This window comes from Numida meleagris, chromosome Z, assembly GCF_002078875.1.
Source record: "Numida meleagris isolate 19003 breed g44 Domestic line chromosome Z, NumMel1.0, whole genome shotgun sequence".
NCBI classification, from domain to species: domain Eukaryota; kingdom Metazoa; phylum Chordata; class Aves; order Galliformes; family Numididae; genus Numida; species Numida meleagris.
In genome coordinates, this window is record NC_034438.1 from 66,418,305 (window position 1) to 66,435,655 (window position 17,351).

Sequence of the window (17,351 nt, forward strand, 5' to 3'; positions counted from 1 at the left end):
AGTTTTTGTGGTAAAACCACAGCTGAGCTGTGGCTGCAGATGGAGGGGCTGTGACGTGAGGCACAGCTCCCTCCCTGCCTCTCCCTCTACAGACCTCTCCAAAGAGGCCGCTCTCCTCAGGGCTAACTCCATCAGAAGATTCAGCCCTCAGTCTGCACCCTGCTGCCAATTGTGGTTGTCGTAAATTAGCTTTTGGCTGTGGAAACACAGCTGAAGGACAACTTCTTCCTTCCTGATCTTCCTTCCAAGGTGCTGAGTTGAATCGTTGTTCCCTTCTTTACACATGATGTGATGGCAGCCACTGATACACAGCAAGTAGCTATGTGAGTGCAAGAAACAAAAGGCTACTGTAAATAAAGAGAAATGAGAAGTTGTATGGAAGGTTGTGATGTTTCCTCCTTATCTTCCCCAAGGAAACCAATTGATATTCTGGAACAGAAAAATGTGGGACACTACTACTACTATGTTACATTTTAGATTTTTTTTTCCTTCCTGGATGAAGCTATTTTTTTGCCTCAGTTGCTGAAAATATTCAGCTAATGATTTTCTGATTAGCCACCATTGCCACAGCTAAATGGATACAGTAAGGTTTCCACCAAATTAAAGCAGCAAAGCAAATGCATGTGTTACTCTTTTGACCTGTATTTTGGGAATCCCAAACAAGAGTGCACTCTTATGAAAAGAAGCCTGCAAGTCTGAGGTCACAAGGAAGGTAAAATCAAGGGCCACAGAGTTTCTTGATTGCTTATAATGCTGAGAAAAGTGACTCAGGATTTAGAGTGCAATCATCACCTTTAGGAATATAAACTGCTTATAGAATTATTGTGCTTCTTGACACATGGTTTACAAGCTACCTCTTCTCTTTTGTATTTTTTTCAGCCAGATTATGGCAAAAACATTTTTTTCAGGTAACCAGGTGAGAGAATTAACTAACTCATGAGGTTCCTTGGCATCCCTGAAGCCATCTTCCACTCCTGGAGAGGTAAGACTAGTGTCTTCTGTGGGTCTTTGTCGTCCTTTTTATGCAAAGCTGACAGAGTCACCACAGAAGGCAGAAGACAGTGGCACAGATACATGGCAGAAGGTCCAAAATCGAAAGAGAAGAGAGAGGTTTCAAAATATAGGCCATGCCCAAAATAGAAGTTATCATGTATATATTTTAACTTCATATTCTGGGATTCTGTTCTGCTTGCATGTTATCACCTGCTTTGCACAGGCACTACTTTCCAAAATAACATTTCTTCATTTCTCGAGTCTTGCCCTAAACTATATGCTACCAATGCCACAGCCTTTACAAGTGGCACAGAACAGTGTGCTCTGCAGATCATATAAAGGCATTAAGTCTAAGAAATTAAATGTATATTAAGCATAAAGAGAAATATTCTTTAAAATAGAATGAGTTTTCACATCTCTGGAAGTGAGAAACTGTAAAGCTAAAGGAGGCTTGAGTGACATGGGTCAAGTGCAAACTGAGAACCGAGTATTCCCAAAGCCTGGTGGTGTTTGGATACAGAATTTTCCAAGTGAGTATTGAAGCTGCAGTGAACTCTGAATTTAGTTTCAAATGCAGCACTGAATACTCTTAAATTTCCATCAGATGTAAAATCTTGATCTGGGAAAAAAAAAAAAAAGTACCTTAAACTTGTGCTTGGTGAACCTCGTGTCTGTTTCTGCCCTCTACTGGGAATGGACCTGGTGGCACTTGCATAGTCGCAGCAAACCCAAAACACGCTTACTGGCAGAAAAATATTTCCTTGTATGTGCATGGGTGGCCAGGCTTATTTTCTGCTTTTGTGACTGCTGAGTAGTGTCACCAGTAAAACCATTATTTTGGGTGACAATACCAGAACAGAAGCAGCCTGTAAGCCTGAAGTACTGTTGTGAATCCAGTGAAGATTTTAAGACAGCAAACCATGGGGAAAGAATTTAAAAAATCACGTTATCACTTCTACATTCTGTGGTGCAGTGTGGATCGGTTTCATCTGGCCGTAGATGATAGGAGGGGCAGTCACATGTTGGTGACTGACAGGAGTACCTCTCCTTTTTTGCTGGGGTGGGATTCAGGAGCGTGCTATCACCTCCTCACCAGGGACTGCCAGCTCTCCTCTAAGTTATGATTATCACTGCACTACTGTATTGGCCTGTGGCTATGCCAGTCTGCCTGCAATTGCAAGACAGCCTTTTCTGAGAGCTCTGGGAAAGAAGGAAGCAAATCTGTTTGGGAAAAAATAACTGAGAATGTGCATGAAGTTATGAATAGCCCTACAAAGTTAGACAGCATAAGCAAATTGGGCTGTTACATAGAGAAGGAAATTTTAGCAATTCCTTCTGAGGCATTCTAGGGTGAAGTATTCATCCACAGATTCAAAATTGCAGGGGCTGGGACCTCTCTGCATCTCTCTCTTTGTTCTTTGGTTTCCTTTTCTTGGTGTGCCATGTGTGCCAGCAACTTTAGGAGGCATCATGAACTTGTAGCAATCCCAAAGCAAGTATTCACTGTAAATAAAACGATCCCAGTCTAAAGAGCTGCTGTGTGAGCACACATCTGTATTACACTTTCCTATTTAACACCAAATCAAAATTAAGGCACCTTATATATATTTTATTGTTGTCTTGATAAGAATGTAATATGCTGACAGACAGAAGGCAATACCATATTTTTGTATCTATAAGTCTAAGTTGAGCTCCCCTGGAGCCTTAGTAATTTTGTATTTACTACTGTATCACTATTCACAAAAGCTACAGGTTTTTCCCAATTTGTTGTTTAAAAAGAAACTCCATTCTGCCTTCCTTTCTTTCTCCTCACTGTTCTTTCCATCAGCCCTTGCAGAAATGTATTCCTTTGCAGGGAGAATGAAGAATATCAAAACAGTTAGGAGGTGGGTGGTTAATCTTCATGAAGCTTCACAACTGGTGTTGCTTAGCATCACTCTAACCATCTGCAGCTTTAATTAGGCCAGTGCTTCTGGCTCTCTGGTCTGGCCTTAGGTGCATGCTCAGTTCTTGCAGCTGGTTGTAAGTTGTTTGTAGGAAACTTCAGGTTTCCTTGGGTGGTAGCAGAATGCATGTTCAAGCCGATATCTGCAGTGAGCAGCGTAGTGGAAGTAGGCAGTGGGCAGGCTGTCAGGATGACTTGTGGAAAAACTGCAAGCCTGACAGAAAACCACAGTGCATTTTCTGAAAGCAAAACCCCAACAAAACCTCACTGTCTTCACAATCTGACATTTCCTGCTCTGCAAGAGTCATGAAACATGGGGGAGAAGGTGAGTATCTCTGACCACTGCCTGCAGAGCCTCTCCTGCAGCCCTAATTGCTGTCCTGGTGGTAGCAGGGAGGAGACATGGGGCTGAGTCACCCTCTGAGCTGTTTGCAGTATCAAACTGTGGTTCAGTGGGAGCCTTGTGCATGACAGCTTCACTTCAAGAGGCATGCCCTCAGCACTTGCAGTTATGTCAAACGCTTTTCAGGGCAGTAATTTTTCCCATGTTCCCAAGGAGGGACAAAAGGGAATACACTGTTACACCCAGATGCAGCTTCACCAGGGCTGATGAAGGTATGCTGGGGTCAGCCACAGTTTGCGTTACAAAGCAGGATACATTCTCTCTGAGAGAACACGCCTATTTCACAGGTCTGTGCCAAACCAACGGTCAGCAGTCACTCCTCTTCCCCCAGACAGACGAACATTTCTCACTTTTGCTCCCCTCTTTCAGGTGCTACCCCACCAGCCCAGGGCTGACACAAGTGTCAGCTTAGCCTTGAAGAGGTGACACTGCCTTATTTAACTTCAGCTTACTTTACTCTATCTGGAAAGAGCATTTTCCTTGTCAGCTTCTATTACTCTCTCTCCACTCTTCATCCCACCCCAAAAGTGTCGAGAGGGTTTCATTTCCATCTGTGTAGGAAAGGGCAGAGAGCAAAACAATTGACAGTGCAGCCAAATTTCAACTGAAAGAAGACATTGCACTTACTGAGCTGTAAATATAGATGAAAAGCTTCTCTGTTACTAAAGGGAAAGGGTGAAGGGAAAGCCATACTCTGTCTATATCAGTAAAGGCAGCTGCAATTTCATGCATTTAACATCATTTTGCACTTGAGCACAGGCAATGCTTTGCTCAAAATCTACAGATAAAAGGGCTGAAGCAGGAGAAATGGCCCCCACTTCTGCAAAGACCACTTCATCCTGGCCAGGATCTTCTTGTTGGCCTTGAGGTTAGAAGAAATCCAATCTTATGCTTTTGGGTTTCACATGACAGTGAGTGAGGGTTCAGCCATGTCATAACAAATGAGGAAGGAAAGGTGTACATTGCTCATCAACAGTATGTAAGGCAGCACTGGGGAAAACTGACCGGCAGTTACAAGTCATAGTTTTGCGCTGAACAAATGACCTTTTTAATTCTGATTTATACGAAGCTCTGCCTGACCTAAAATTTGTCCTTTTCTTCTATTTTTCCAAGTTTACATTACAACAGCACATGGAAAATTAGAGTACAGTCAGCCTGCATTTCAACCAAACCTTTCTCCCTGCTCCTTGGTTCAGATCTACCCAAACTGCAGGAGATGGGGCATTGTCACTTTGGTCAAAGATTTCCCTTTCCATCCCTAAACTGGGTTACTTCTGTCAGTCCCACCCTATTGGGTGCTTTGATGAAACTGGCCTGGTCAGGCATGTGAGATGTCTCCATGACCTGAGAAGTACCCACCATGTCCCATTTTGAGCAGGCCAGCTGGCGTGGGCTCAGTCAAGTGTGTGGGACCCAGTGAATGGCTGTGCCACACTAGGTCTGAAGGCCACCCTGCAGGAATCTCTCCTGCCTGTGAGACACACCTGATGCTTAGCTTCCATACCAACTTTCTTGTCTGCAAGACAGCATCACTTCCCAGAAAACTGCACTTACTGTGACTGAAATACCAAGAGCGTGAGTCTGTCTCAGGGATTTGCTGCCTTCACGCTGTGCTCCAGCTGTGCTTTCATGGCAGATGACATCAGCAGTGCTCCTCAAGCCCAGCATATAATATTCTCAAAGCAATACAGAAACTAATTAATTCCAAGTGTGCCCCTAATTTCCTGACACAGCTTGTATCTGCCTTTACTTTTGCACATTCAGGAACCAAACCTTCTTCTTTCTCCTCATCCTAAGTGGTCTTGAAATAAGCAACATTAAATAAACATGCAAGGTTGTATATATTCCCTACAGACTGCATGGGGTTTTTGCAATGTGGATCTCATTAAGATCAAATGGGCTAAGGGAACAGCAAACCTGGCATTGAGTAGCAAAATAATCATGATAGTCCTTGTGTAAACCAAAGCTTTCAGAGGAATTTACCACCAAATTCAACATTCCAAAAAAGTGTCCTATAATTTTGAACACATAACTACAGCAATTCTGTGATTTCAGAACCTATCTAACACTGAACACAAACTACTAGTGACATGAAAAATCAGGAGATAACAATATCATGCCCACCCAGCAACTGTCTGATCAAAACTCAGCAGAACTGATAAAGTTTTTCAGAAAAATCAACAGTTCTTAGAGCACATCCTAAAAAAAATCAATCCCAGTCTTTTTAGGGACTGATTTACATACAAATACTTTTGAACCTCTCTTAGCAAAAGTTAAATATCTCACAAAGTAGTTAAACCTGTTTGAACACAACAAGAAATGGATTTGGTTAAACTGATCTAATTTTACCAGAAGCAAACTGTGGCAATATGACCCTGACTGCATCATCACAAAGGTTAGTTTGATACGTTTTCTGGAGCACAACACTAACCTGTGAACCCCTCTTTGCCTGCTAAGTTGTTGCTGGAACTCCGCAGACAGCTGCAGCACAAGACTGCTTCCATTGTAGCTTTCAGAATGACATGTAGAAGCTGGCAAAAGTAGTTAAAACGTGATAGTGGAAAGAGAAATATCAGTTTTGCATAGATATAGGTTTTTCCTCTGCTGTGTTTTATTTTTTCCTCAAATATTTGCATTTATCTTGCTCATCCTGTGTCCCATTCAGCTTTTTGCTCGAGGCTACATTGAATGAATGAACATGAATGAAGCTCCAGGAAATGCATCTTTTTTTCCAGAGTTTCTACTGCTCAGTGGTGCAGAAAAGCTTACAAATGTGAGAAAAGTAATTGCTACGTGGTTCACAACTTTAAAATGAAAAGAAGGGAAGTCACTACAGAGTGGCCAAAGAGGTTGCTCAAGGTCCTTTCTCCTAAGCTGAATTCAGCCATCTTCTGGATTTGGGATGCTTGGTAAGACTGGCAACAGCTTGCTATGGTGTGACTTTGACACTTGAGAAAAAGTGGGGAGATGATGACTGCTGGAGATTATTAACTGTAATGCTGTCTTACCTGCCATTGAGTATCCTCATCTGTAATCACTCACAATTAAAAAGGTCCTTTTCATTAGGCTATTGCACATTCCTGTATCTCCCACTGTGCACAACATGCTTTTTGTGCAGTTGGTCTCTCCAAAGATGCTTTCATTTAGCTGACTGAGCCTGAAGACTGGATTTTTCCCTGCAGTTTTTAGGAGACTTGATGTCGTGAACCCAGAGCTACTCTACACCATCCAGTATCAAGGCAGCCTTCCACACAAACCATGCCATTTAAGAGGGCTTGGCAACTTCTGAGTTCAAACACAGATCTCCCAGACCCCACAGTCATGATGCTGCAGGCCAGCTATGAATTAGGTGAATTACCTCAAGCTATTAGTTCTAGTGATGTCTCCTTCCAACTAATTAATGGGGAGGAGGGAAGAGATGTTTTCCAGACTCCTGCTGTGAGGTAAGACTTGGCTTCCCTGGGAGCAGAAGAGGTCCCTGCCCTCATGAGGGTGGGCTCAGTGGCAGTGGGGACTCCAGGCCATGTGAGCAGCCTGGTGTTCAGCATGCTATGTGATGCTCGAGCACTGGTGAAAGAAAAGGTATAGGGCTGGAGCCTGGGGTTATGCCAGCACCAGTAAAAGTAGCATAGCTCAACTGCAGCCAGGGGATTTTGCAGGAGGAGATAAGAGAGGAATCATCCAGCACTGGGCTCCAATTATGAGCCACAAGCTTCTAGAACACTGTTGCGACATTTAATAGCAATTGTTTTAAAAACTTGATCCTAGGGTTTTCCATCACAGTGGAAAATGTCATTTGCTCCATATCCACCTAAAATCATGGAGATTGCTGGTCTGAGACTTTTCTTGAGTCACGATGCCAAACACTCCTTCCCTTGAGTGGGAAATTATTATTGAGCTCTGCAAGGCCCGATCCCATGGCTGGGATATTCCTCAATAGAAGATGAACAATAGCCCCAAGAGCACTGAAGGCTTCTATGTGAGATGAAGTCTGGAGGAGGATCTCTTTCTCTCCATTCTACAAGCTGTACCAATACCCTATTGAAAAACACTAGAAGATTGAAATCACATCCCTCATAACCAGATAGCTGGGATATAACACCTGTTGTCTTTACACAGGCCAGGAACCAGCCCTGAGGAGAACCATCCCCTCAGCATCCATCAAAGAAATGGTGCATTTAAGGGGCGGTGTGCAGAAAGAATGGGAGCTGCCACCCATGTATCTGATCTGAAAGCCTGGTCCTTGCAAAGAGGTCAGTGGCAATGGACTGAACTACTGAGGGGTGCAGAAGCACCTGGCATTAGCAAAGATTAAATTGATTATACCAGAAGGAAATATTTCAGTGCACTTGGGGTGCAGTGGGGCCCAAATTTCAAAAAAGAACTCAGTGCATTCTGTTGTTCAAGTGCTTAGATACATCGTCTCTGAAGTCTTGCTGTATTTCCATATGTTGGACTTGATGATCCTTGTGGGTCCTTTTGAACTTGGGATGTTCTAAGATTCTTTGATTATTTTTTATTCCAAACTCACTAGTGTATGAAAACTTAAAATAGCTATTACACACATTACATTATCTTATATTCAGTCTTCCATGAATGTAATCAAGCTCTAGGCTATACTGGATATTAAATTTTGGCTGGGCTTACTCCTTACTCCCTATATTTTTCCTTATTTTCCTGATGCTGGTTTTTTTTTTCCCACTGGATTCTTATTATCTTTAATTAAAATAAATAGTTCCAATGTATCCTTTCTCCAATAATGTAGACTCTCCAAAGAACACTGGAGCAGATGTTTTAATTCACTTCCTTCTAAAATCTCCATCATAGCTGATGCCTTCTTTGGGCCACTGCTGAGATTCTTTCTAGTCTAGTACTTCTCCCCTTGAACACTTTGCTCTATTTCCTCCGTTGGTTCCTTCCTCAGGATCTATCAGGCAGACTTTTCTAGTACAGAGTTAGAGTGGATAAGGCATCTCTTAGGAAGCGGTGCGCGTTGCCACAATCGTTCTGCCCTTGTGCTGGAGCCCATGGGCAGCACTGACAAATACCAGAGGGACCTACTGTTGCGGGACACGGCCAAGAGGCGACACCAGGTTGAAGAATTTTCCTCTCACTAACACTCCTATATACCATCAGAATGCCGCTGGCAAAACTATTTCAAGTGAATACAAATAGTCTCCCTACTTTCTCCAGGGGAAGAGAGGTACTGCGTGGCACCACAGACAATATAGTAACATAAGTCACGACTGCCATGGAATCATAGAATCGTAGAATCATAGAATGGCCTGGGTTGAAAAGGACCTCAAAGATCATCTAGTCTCAACCCCCCTGCTGAGTGCAGGCTCACCAACCACTAGACCAGGCTGCCCAGAGCCACGTCCAGCCTGGCACTGAATACATCCAGGGACAGGGCATCCGCAGCCTCCCTGGGCAACCTGTTCCAGTGCGTCACCACCCTCTGAGGGAAAAGCTTCCTCCTAATATCTAACCTAAACCTCCCCTGTCTCAGTTTAAAACCATTCCCCCTTGTCCTATTGCTATCCACCCTCGTGAACAATTGTTCCCCCTCCTGTTTATATGCTCCCTTCAAGTATTGGAAGGCCACGGTGAGGTCCCCTCGGAGCCTTCTCTTCTCCAAGCTCAACAAGCCCAGTTTCCTTCACCTTTCCTCATAGGAGAGGTGCTCCAGCCCTCTGATCGTCTTGGTGGCCCTCCTCTGAACCTGTTCCAAGAGCTCCGCGTCTTTCTTGTGCTGGGGGCCCCAGGCCTGAACTCAGTACTCCAGGTGGCGCCTCACCAGAGCCGAGTAGAGGGGGACCACCACCTCCCTCTCCCTGCTGACCACTCCTCTTTTAATGCAGCCCACAACACAGCTGGCCTTCCGGGCTGCCAGTGCACACTGCTGCCTCATGTCCGGCTTCTCATCCACCAGGACCCCTAAGTCCTTCTCCACAGGGCTGCTCTCAAGAAGTTCTTCCCCCAGTCTGTATAATTACCTGGGATTGCCCCAGCCCAAGTGCAGCACCTTGCATTTCGTGTTGTTCAACCTCACTAGGTTCACATGGGCCCACTCCTCCAACCTGACCCTCCAGGTCCCTCTGGATGGCTTCCCTTCCTTCCAATGTATCAACTGCACCACTCATCCTGGTGTCATCTGCCAACTTGCTGAGGGTGCACTCAATTGCATTCTCTATGTCATTGATGAAGATGTTGAAGAGCACCGGTCTCAAGACTGAGCCTTGGGGGACACCACTCGAGACTGGCCTCCACCCTGATATAGAACCATTAATCACAACCCTTTGGCTGCGACCAGCCAACCAGTTCTTAACCCAGTCATCTTGACAGATATCTATTTTCATTGATTTACTCTAGTACTGCTTACATTCAGTCTCCCATTTCTTGACAATACCATTCAGTCAGTAGTAACATACGAGTCCCATATCAACATCTCCTGGCTTTCTGACAACCTACTTATGGCTGCAAGCTAGCTGCAGACTTCTGTATCCCACTTTGATATTGCTCTTCATAGTGCCACAGCCTGCTGCAGGCAACAAATGCGCACACTCCAAGGATGTCCAAAAGATGTTTGGGCCATCTAGCAATGACAGTAATTGGCATTACCCAGTCCCTCCATACAATGTAGGTGATACTTTTAGGACTTCTATCTACCTAAACAGTCTTTTTCCTCCTAGAAAGTATGACATTACGGTATCAGACAGAGGCACACTTTTCACCTCTGCTAACAAGCTCCCGTTTTATGTGTGAAACGGTGGCAACAGAGAAGTTCTAAAACATTACGCAGTTCATTTGCACCAGATACAAAGCTGGGCAATTCAGGCAGGAAAGATTTAAGGCAAAGTGAAGACCTCCTCACTGTAGGCTCCCATGAAACCTAAAATTAATGAATTTTAATTTTAAATGAGCCTTTTCCTGAACTTCAGAAGTTCTGAACTTTCTCAAAACTTCTGACTTGACTCAAACATGGGCCAGTTTTCACAGAAACAGGTTGTGCTCCTTTCAGAGCATAAGCTAACTTCTTGCACTGCTGAGATGGAAAAAAAATTAGGTGCGACATGTTGTTTGCTGAGATCTCCTACCAAATTGTGTGGTTGTCCAATGCAAAACTAGTTGTGGTTGCCTCAGCAAAACTAGTAGGAACCCTGGACATGTAGGAGTCATAACGCTGAAGTAATTGCTGACTACTACACGCTGCATTACAACGGGAAAATGCGAAGAACAGAGGTTCCTGGAGCTATTAGCAACATTCAACTCAGTTAAAATTCTGTGTCGCTGAAAGTTTTGTCTGGGAGTTTCCGGAGATTTCTGAATAGATGCTGTAACACTAAGGACTATCCTCCGTAGAGGAGGATCTGGCTGGAGAGTGTATAAACAGACTTGACACACAAAAATCCATGGACCAGCTTATTCCGGATATCATCTCAAAGCAGGTGGAAAAAAACAAAACAGGAAAAGGGTTTTCCAGAGCAGTAAACTTGGTTTTAATAAGAAAAAATCATGCTTGACTAAGGTGGTAGCCTTTGTAGATGTCATGACTGGCTGGGTAGATGGCTTCGTAGTCTGGCTTAATGCTGGATCTGATAGACGTTTTGAATCACGGAATCCTGGAACGGCTTGGGGTGGAAGGGACATTAAAGTTGAGCAAGTTCCAAACTCCTGCAGTGCATTGGTTGGCGCCCACTAGATCAGGCTGCCTGGAGCCCTATCCAGTGAGGCCTTGAACATCTCCACAGAGAGAGGCTCGCTTGACAGGAGGGCTCTCCCATCAGCGTTGGCATCACTTTCATGGAGAAGCTGGAAACGGGGCCAGGCTGGATGAGCAGGGATGCTCCAGAGTGACTCCAGGACTCCAGCCCAGGACAAGGTACAGCTCCTCTCCTGTCTCTGGCATGGGGACCATTACCAGCGGTCAAAGAAAGCTATCCTCGGGAGTTTTCCTGACTCATTTTATATGTAGACTTGAAGGGAATCATGGCCTGGCCATGCCACTATGCCTCTGGTGATTGTATAAGGCTAGAAGGCTTGGGTAGGAAAGGACCTTGACGCTCAGCCAGCCCCAAGCGCCTGCCCGTGGGAGCGCTGCCACCCAGCAGGTCTGGTTAGAACAGGGCCACATCCAACCTGGCCTGGAGCACCTCCAGGGATGGGGCACCCACAGCTTCTCTGGGCAGCTGTGCCAGGGCCTCACTGCCATCTGTGTGAAGAATTTCATCTCACAGTTCACCTAACCTCCTCTTTTTCCTGGTCAAAACCATTCCCCCTTGTCCTATCACCATCAGACTGTGGAAAGCCGGTCAGCACACGCGCCAGAAATGCCACCTGTGCTGATGACCCACAGGCCTTTCCTAGACTCTCTCTGCTGGGTCGTCCCAACACGGGCGCAGTGCAAAAGGCCCGAGGGAGGCCATCCTTCCTCCCTGCTTGCAGCAGCAGCGGGCCCCTTGCTCAGCGCTGCCTGCAGGAGCTGCTGCCCTGCCCGTGTGGGTGCCACACCCTCAGCCCCGTGAGGTGGTGACCATGATGTCACAGTGGCGGCAGGGAGCGGCCATTGTGACCCGCGGGGCCAGGAGCAGAGCAAAGGCTGTCAGGCTGAGGCCGTGCTCAGTGTGCGGAGACAGCAGGGACTGTCTTGTTTCTCACTGTCGATGCCGATCATGTCCGAAGAGAAGGAGGAGGCCCCCAACTCTGGGGAGCCGGGTGAGAGCAATGTATCCCTGCGCGTGGCTCCCCGCCGCTGTGCAGAGGGCTGCTGGGGGTCTGCCTGCAGCTGGGAGGGGAGGAAGGGGAGGGCAGGGCCTCCTCAGCGCCATGGGCAGGGCCCCTCTGCTCCTCGGCCACGGGGCCCAGCTTGGGCTGTGGCTGCCTGCTGGCACCGCTGGGCCTGCAATGCCCCTTCCCCTCCAGCCCCTCCAGCCCTGCCCCTCAGCACGGAGCAGGCTCTGGGGATGGCTCCCAGGGACACCCAGCCCCACCAGCTCCTCACCGGTTCTCTCTCACGGTTGCTCTCTCCTTCCTCTCCAGTGTGCATGCTGTGCCGTCGGGCAGAGGTTGACCCGGACATCTGCGGGCGCACCTTTGCCGTGAGTGGGTTTTGTGCCCATCACTTCTGCTTGGTGAGTTCCCTCCAGGGCTCCTGCCAGCCTTCTGCCAGGGATGCTCCCTTCCTTTCTGGCCTCACGAGAGCCCGCTCTTTTCTCTCCTACAGTTCTTTGCCAATGGCCTTCTGGAACAGAGGCTGCCAAGGGGGGGAATTTTTGGCTTCCCCCTTGATGCCGTCCAGAGCACAATCCAGCTGGCAGACCAGAAGGTGAGGACTTGAAGAGAATGGGGAGCTTGGTGCCAGCAGAGGCTCGCACCAGCTTCTCATGGGCCCAAAGAAAGCGATCGTGGCCCTTCCAACCGGCTCCAGGACAAAGTCCTGCCAGAGCCGATGAGCCTTGTCTGCCAGGCGGCTCTGCAGAGTGCGACGCAGCAGCGCCCACAGCCTGCGCCCTGCCCTGAGAAGTGGGGCTGGCTGTGGAGGCCCTGAGCCTGCTGCTGACGGGGGCTGCTCTGCTCTTTCCAGAACTGCTTTGTTTGTGGCGGGAGAGGAGCTGCCATCAGCTGCGCAGAAACAGGCTGTGAGCGCAGCTTCCATCTGCCCTGTGCCGAGGACGGGGAATGTGTCACCCAGTACTTCGGGCCACACAGGTAAGGGCTGTCAGCAGCAGCCAAGCTGCCGTTCCTCCCTGTTTCTCCCCCGGAGGAACCCGCAGCGACACCTCCCAGCATGCTGCCAGAGCCAGAGCCCAGGCCTGGCGCTCCTCCCTGGTCCTCTGCCCTCCTCGCAGCACTTCTCACTGTGCCCGTCCCTTCTGTGCTCCTGCCCAGGTCCTTCTGCTGGGAGCACCGCCCTCGGCAGGCAGCAGAGGCAGCTCCATCTCCGGACACCGTCTGCGTCATCTGCCTGGAGCCCGTGGGGGACAGCACGTCCTACCACACCATGGTGTGCCCGGTGTGCAAACAGGCCTGGTTTCACCGGGGCTGTGTCAGGGTAGGAGCCCTCCCCTCACCCTGTGGGCCCGGGCGGTGCTCAGCAGCACCTGGCCCCCGCTCACGTTCATGCTGCTTGTGCTTCTCCTGCAGAAACAGGCCATGCACGCTGCCATCCTGCGCTTCTTCTGCCCCGTCTGCAGCGAAAAAGCGACATTCCGTTCCGAAATGACCATCATGGGAATCCAAACCCCAATCAGGTCGGTGTCGTTCTGCCCAGCTCTGCAGACACTCAGGGACAGGTGCTGTGCCTGCCTGGGCCTGGCTCTTTGCTGTCCTGCGAGCGCTGGTCTCAGCTTCATGGAGAAGCTGGGAATGAGCTCGAGGTGGATGAGCAGGGATGCCCTGGATCTGCCTCGCACCTAGGGCACCGGGGGCTCATCACTTTCCTTCCTTTCTCTGGCAGACGACCAACTTGGTGGGACGACAAAACATACCCATCGCTGAGACAGAGGCACAGGCGCTGCGATGCCAGCGAGTGCCTTTACCAAGAAGGCAGGGAGGAGGCAGAGGAAGAGGGGTGAGTGACCTCTGCAGTCCTCTGGGGCTCTGTGTGGGATCTCAGCCTCACCACAAGCTGGGAGAGCAAGGACTGAGCACCAGAGCTGCGCTGGCTACTCCCTGCCTCAGCTTGCTTCATCCTCACAGCCACAACCCGTTTGCTTCCCCAGGCCCTGGCAGCTGCTCCTCTGCAGCTCCTGTGCCGCAGAAGGCACCCACCGGCAGTGCTCTTCCTTGGCCTCCAGCACAAGCACCTGGGAGTGCGACACCTGTGCCGGTGTGGGCACCGGTAAGAGGCAAAGAGCCGCGTGCTGCTGGACTGGGGCCAGGCAAGGCCTGGCAGCAGGTGCTCACAGCGGCCTTGCCACAGACTCTCTGCCCCATGAGGGATGGCAGCCTGTCCTGCCCTGGGGCTGCAGGTTCATCCTGCTCACCTTCCTGTCTCTCCTTACAGCCTCCCACACTGACTCCGAGCATGCCAGGCCCAGCACTTTCAGTCAGGAAGCAGCAGGGCCACCCCATACTGTTTCAGGGCCTGAAAACATCAGCTCTGGCCCCACCAGCCAGGCAGCATTGGGCTTGTCACGCAGCTCCCAGCTGCCTGAGCGCAGTGTCCAGCCCAGAGAGCCTGCAGCAGAGCAGAGGACCACCCGCCCAGGTCTACGTGGGAGGAGACGGGCACCAGCTGCAGGCGCTGAGAGCTGCTCCCGGAGCCCCACCAGACGGGGGACAAGAGTGTTCTCCAGAGGCTCCCAAGCAGCTGCTCGCAGGAAGCGTCCCACGCAGCGGGGGAGAGGCTGCACAAGAAGCCGATCCCCGTTGCAAAGTCGGGCCTCAGGCTCCCAGAGTCGGCCCCGAAGACGTCATGGCGGCAGCCGTACGACACCCCGAGGTGCTCAGAGCAGCACCCGCACCTCGGCCAGACCAGCGCCATCGAGGTCCTCCAGGGCTTCCCCTCTGCCTGCGCGCAGACGACGATCCGGGCAGCGAGGGCGGGCCCACACTCGAAGCCGATCCCCAGTGGGGCGTCGCGCTTCGTATTCCCGCAGCCGGCCCCGAGGAGGCCGTGGGAGCCGGTCCAGGCAGCGGGGACCAGCCCAGGCACGAAGCCGCTCCCGGGTCCAGCATCGGAGCAGACGTCCCCGCAGCCGGTCCCAAAGACGGCGCAGGAGCAGCCGTGCCCCATCCCCGCGTGATGGTTTTGGTCCCAGGCGGACAAGAAAATAAACCTGGATGATGCTCCACACCTGTTGGCTTCATTCTTCTCCGCTTGTCCTGCGGTGGGCAGTGTTAGGAGCTGAGACCACGGGGTTGTATTCTCCCCAGCAACTTCCCAGACGTTCCTCAGTCTCGGCTGAGCTGGGTTCTGGCCCCAGACCCAGTGGGGCACAGCCTCCATGGGCCCCCATGGGCCCAGCTGGTCGCCCAGTTTTGGGCTTGTTTCTTGGTCGCACGGGCAGCTTTGGGGCTGCTGCCAGCTGTGGGGTGGGCCAGAACCTGGGCTTTCCTCCTGCATTTGGGCAGTGTGGGCAGATTGGAGGGGTGGCTGGCTCTGGTTTGCAGATGCTGGCAGCCAGGATGTGCCTCAGTGCATTGAGTGTGCGCGGCTAGCGCAGGGCTGTTTCTGGGCTGAGCTGCAGCCTCAGATGCCCCGCTGCTTCCTCCTGCTGCCTTCAGCCACAAGTGCTGAGGGAGCTGGCAGAAGTGATTGCTGGAGATGGAGAAGTGATGGAGAGTGGGAGAGGTGGCTGAGGACTGAAGGAAAGCCAACATCACTCCCGTCTTGAAAACAGGCGGGAAGGAGGAGCCAGGTAACTGCGGGTCAGTCAGCCTCACTTCCAGGGAGGCACCCACTGGTAACTTCTCTGGGCAACCTCTTCCAGCGTCTCACCACCACCGTCGGAAAGAATTTCTTCCTTATACGTAGCCTACATCTACCATCTTCCAGTTTATAGCCAGTACCCGTAGTCCTATCGCGGTGCGCTCTTGTAATAAGTCCCTCCCCAGCATTCTCTTAGGCCCTCTTCACTGTACAGCCACTGTAAGTTATTCCCCGAGCCTTCTCTCTTCAGGCTGAACAAACTCCAACTCTCTCAGCCTGCCTTTACGTTCCATCGCTTAGATCATTTTTGTGGCCCTCCTCTGGAGGTGCTCCAACAGGTACACGCCTTCCTTGCATTGAGGGCTCCATATCAGGATGTAGTACTTCAGGTGAGGTCTCCCCAGTGCAGAGCTGGGGAGAAGAACCACCTCCCTCAACCTGCCGGCCCTGCTACTCTGGATGTAACCCAAGATATGGTTGGCCTTCCGGGCTGCAAGCACGCATTGCCAGCTCTCGCTGAGTCTCTCATCCATCCCCCCCCCGCCAAATGCTTCTCAGGGATGCTTGCAACCCACTCTCCACCCAGCCTGTACTTGCACTTGGCGTTGTCCTGACCCAGGTGCAGGATCTTGCACCTGACTGTGGGAAAACAAAGACTAATCCCCCGCTTTGACTAACAAAAGACCTTGGGATGGGTGACCAAGGGGTTGTTATGCAGGTATGAAAGGCTGTAAGCACGTACAATAAAGGGTCTTCGTTCTGCACTAGCATCGGTGTCCGAGCCTCAGTTGCCACGCTTGACTTTGTTGAACTTCATGAGGCTGGCATGGGCCCACCTCTCCAGTCTGTACAGGTCACTCTGCGTGGCATCGCTTCCCTCCAGCACAGCTTGGTGTCACCTGTGAACTTGCTGATGGTGCACTCCATCCCACTGCCCATGCCACCTACAACGATGTTAAACAGTACCGGTCCCAGTACCATTCTGTGAGGAACACCGCTCATCACTGGTCTCCATTCAGACACTGAGATGTTGACTGCAACTCTCTTAGTGCAACCATCCAGCCATTCCCTATCCAGCGACTAGCTCATCCCTCAGACTCACATTTGTCTAATTTGTTGGCCAGGATGTTGTGCAGGACAGTGTCAGACACTTTGCAGAAGCCCAAACAGTTTGTGTCAGTTGCTCTTTCTTTATCCACTGATGCTGCAACTCCATCATAAAAGACCACCAAGTTGGTCAGGCGTGATTTTCCCTTGATGAAGCCATGTTGGTTGTCACCCCCTCTTTATTTTGCTTGTGCCTCAGTAGAGCCTTCAGGAGTATCTGCTCCATGATGTTACCAGGCACAGAGGTGAAACTGACTGGCCTGTAGTTTCCCAGATCTGCTTTTTTTTTTTTTCCCTCTTGAAAATGAGGCTTATGTTTCCCCTTTTCCACTCAGTGGGAACTTCACCTGACTGCCATGACCTTTAAAATATGATCGATAATGGCTTGGCAGCTTCATCCGTCAGTTCTTTCAGAACCCGCGGACGGACCTCGTCGGGTTCCATGGACTTGTGCACCTTCAGGTTCTTTAGCGAGTCTCAAACCTGATATTCACTTGCAGGGGGCAGATCTTCCTTTTTCCATTTCTTCC

At 49.8% G+C, this 17,351-nt stretch overlaps 1 protein-coding gene across 2 annotated transcripts; it reads left to right on the forward strand.

The window, feature by feature from the left end:
* Nucleotides 11,893-15,132, forward strand: LOC110390370 (PHD finger protein 7-like). Of its 2 annotated transcripts, XM_021381637.1 has the most exons (9): nucleotides 11,893-12,056; nucleotides 12,381-12,472; nucleotides 12,565-12,666; nucleotides 12,925-13,049; nucleotides 13,230-13,392; nucleotides 13,485-13,591; nucleotides 13,798-13,911; nucleotides 14,063-14,181; nucleotides 14,347-15,132. In XM_021381637.1, the coding sequence occupies exons 1-9, from the start codon at nucleotides 12,005-12,007 to the stop codon at nucleotides 15,117-15,119; spliced, it is 1,647 nt and encodes a 548-aa protein (XP_021237312.1). In that variant the 5' UTR covers nucleotides 11,893-12,004; the 3' UTR covers nucleotides 15,120-15,132. The 2 variants fall into 2 exon arrangements, with proteins under 2 accessions (XP_021237312.1, XP_021237311.1); XM_021381636.1 differs by lacking the exon at nucleotides 11,893-12,056 and having other exon boundaries at nucleotides 12,080-12,472.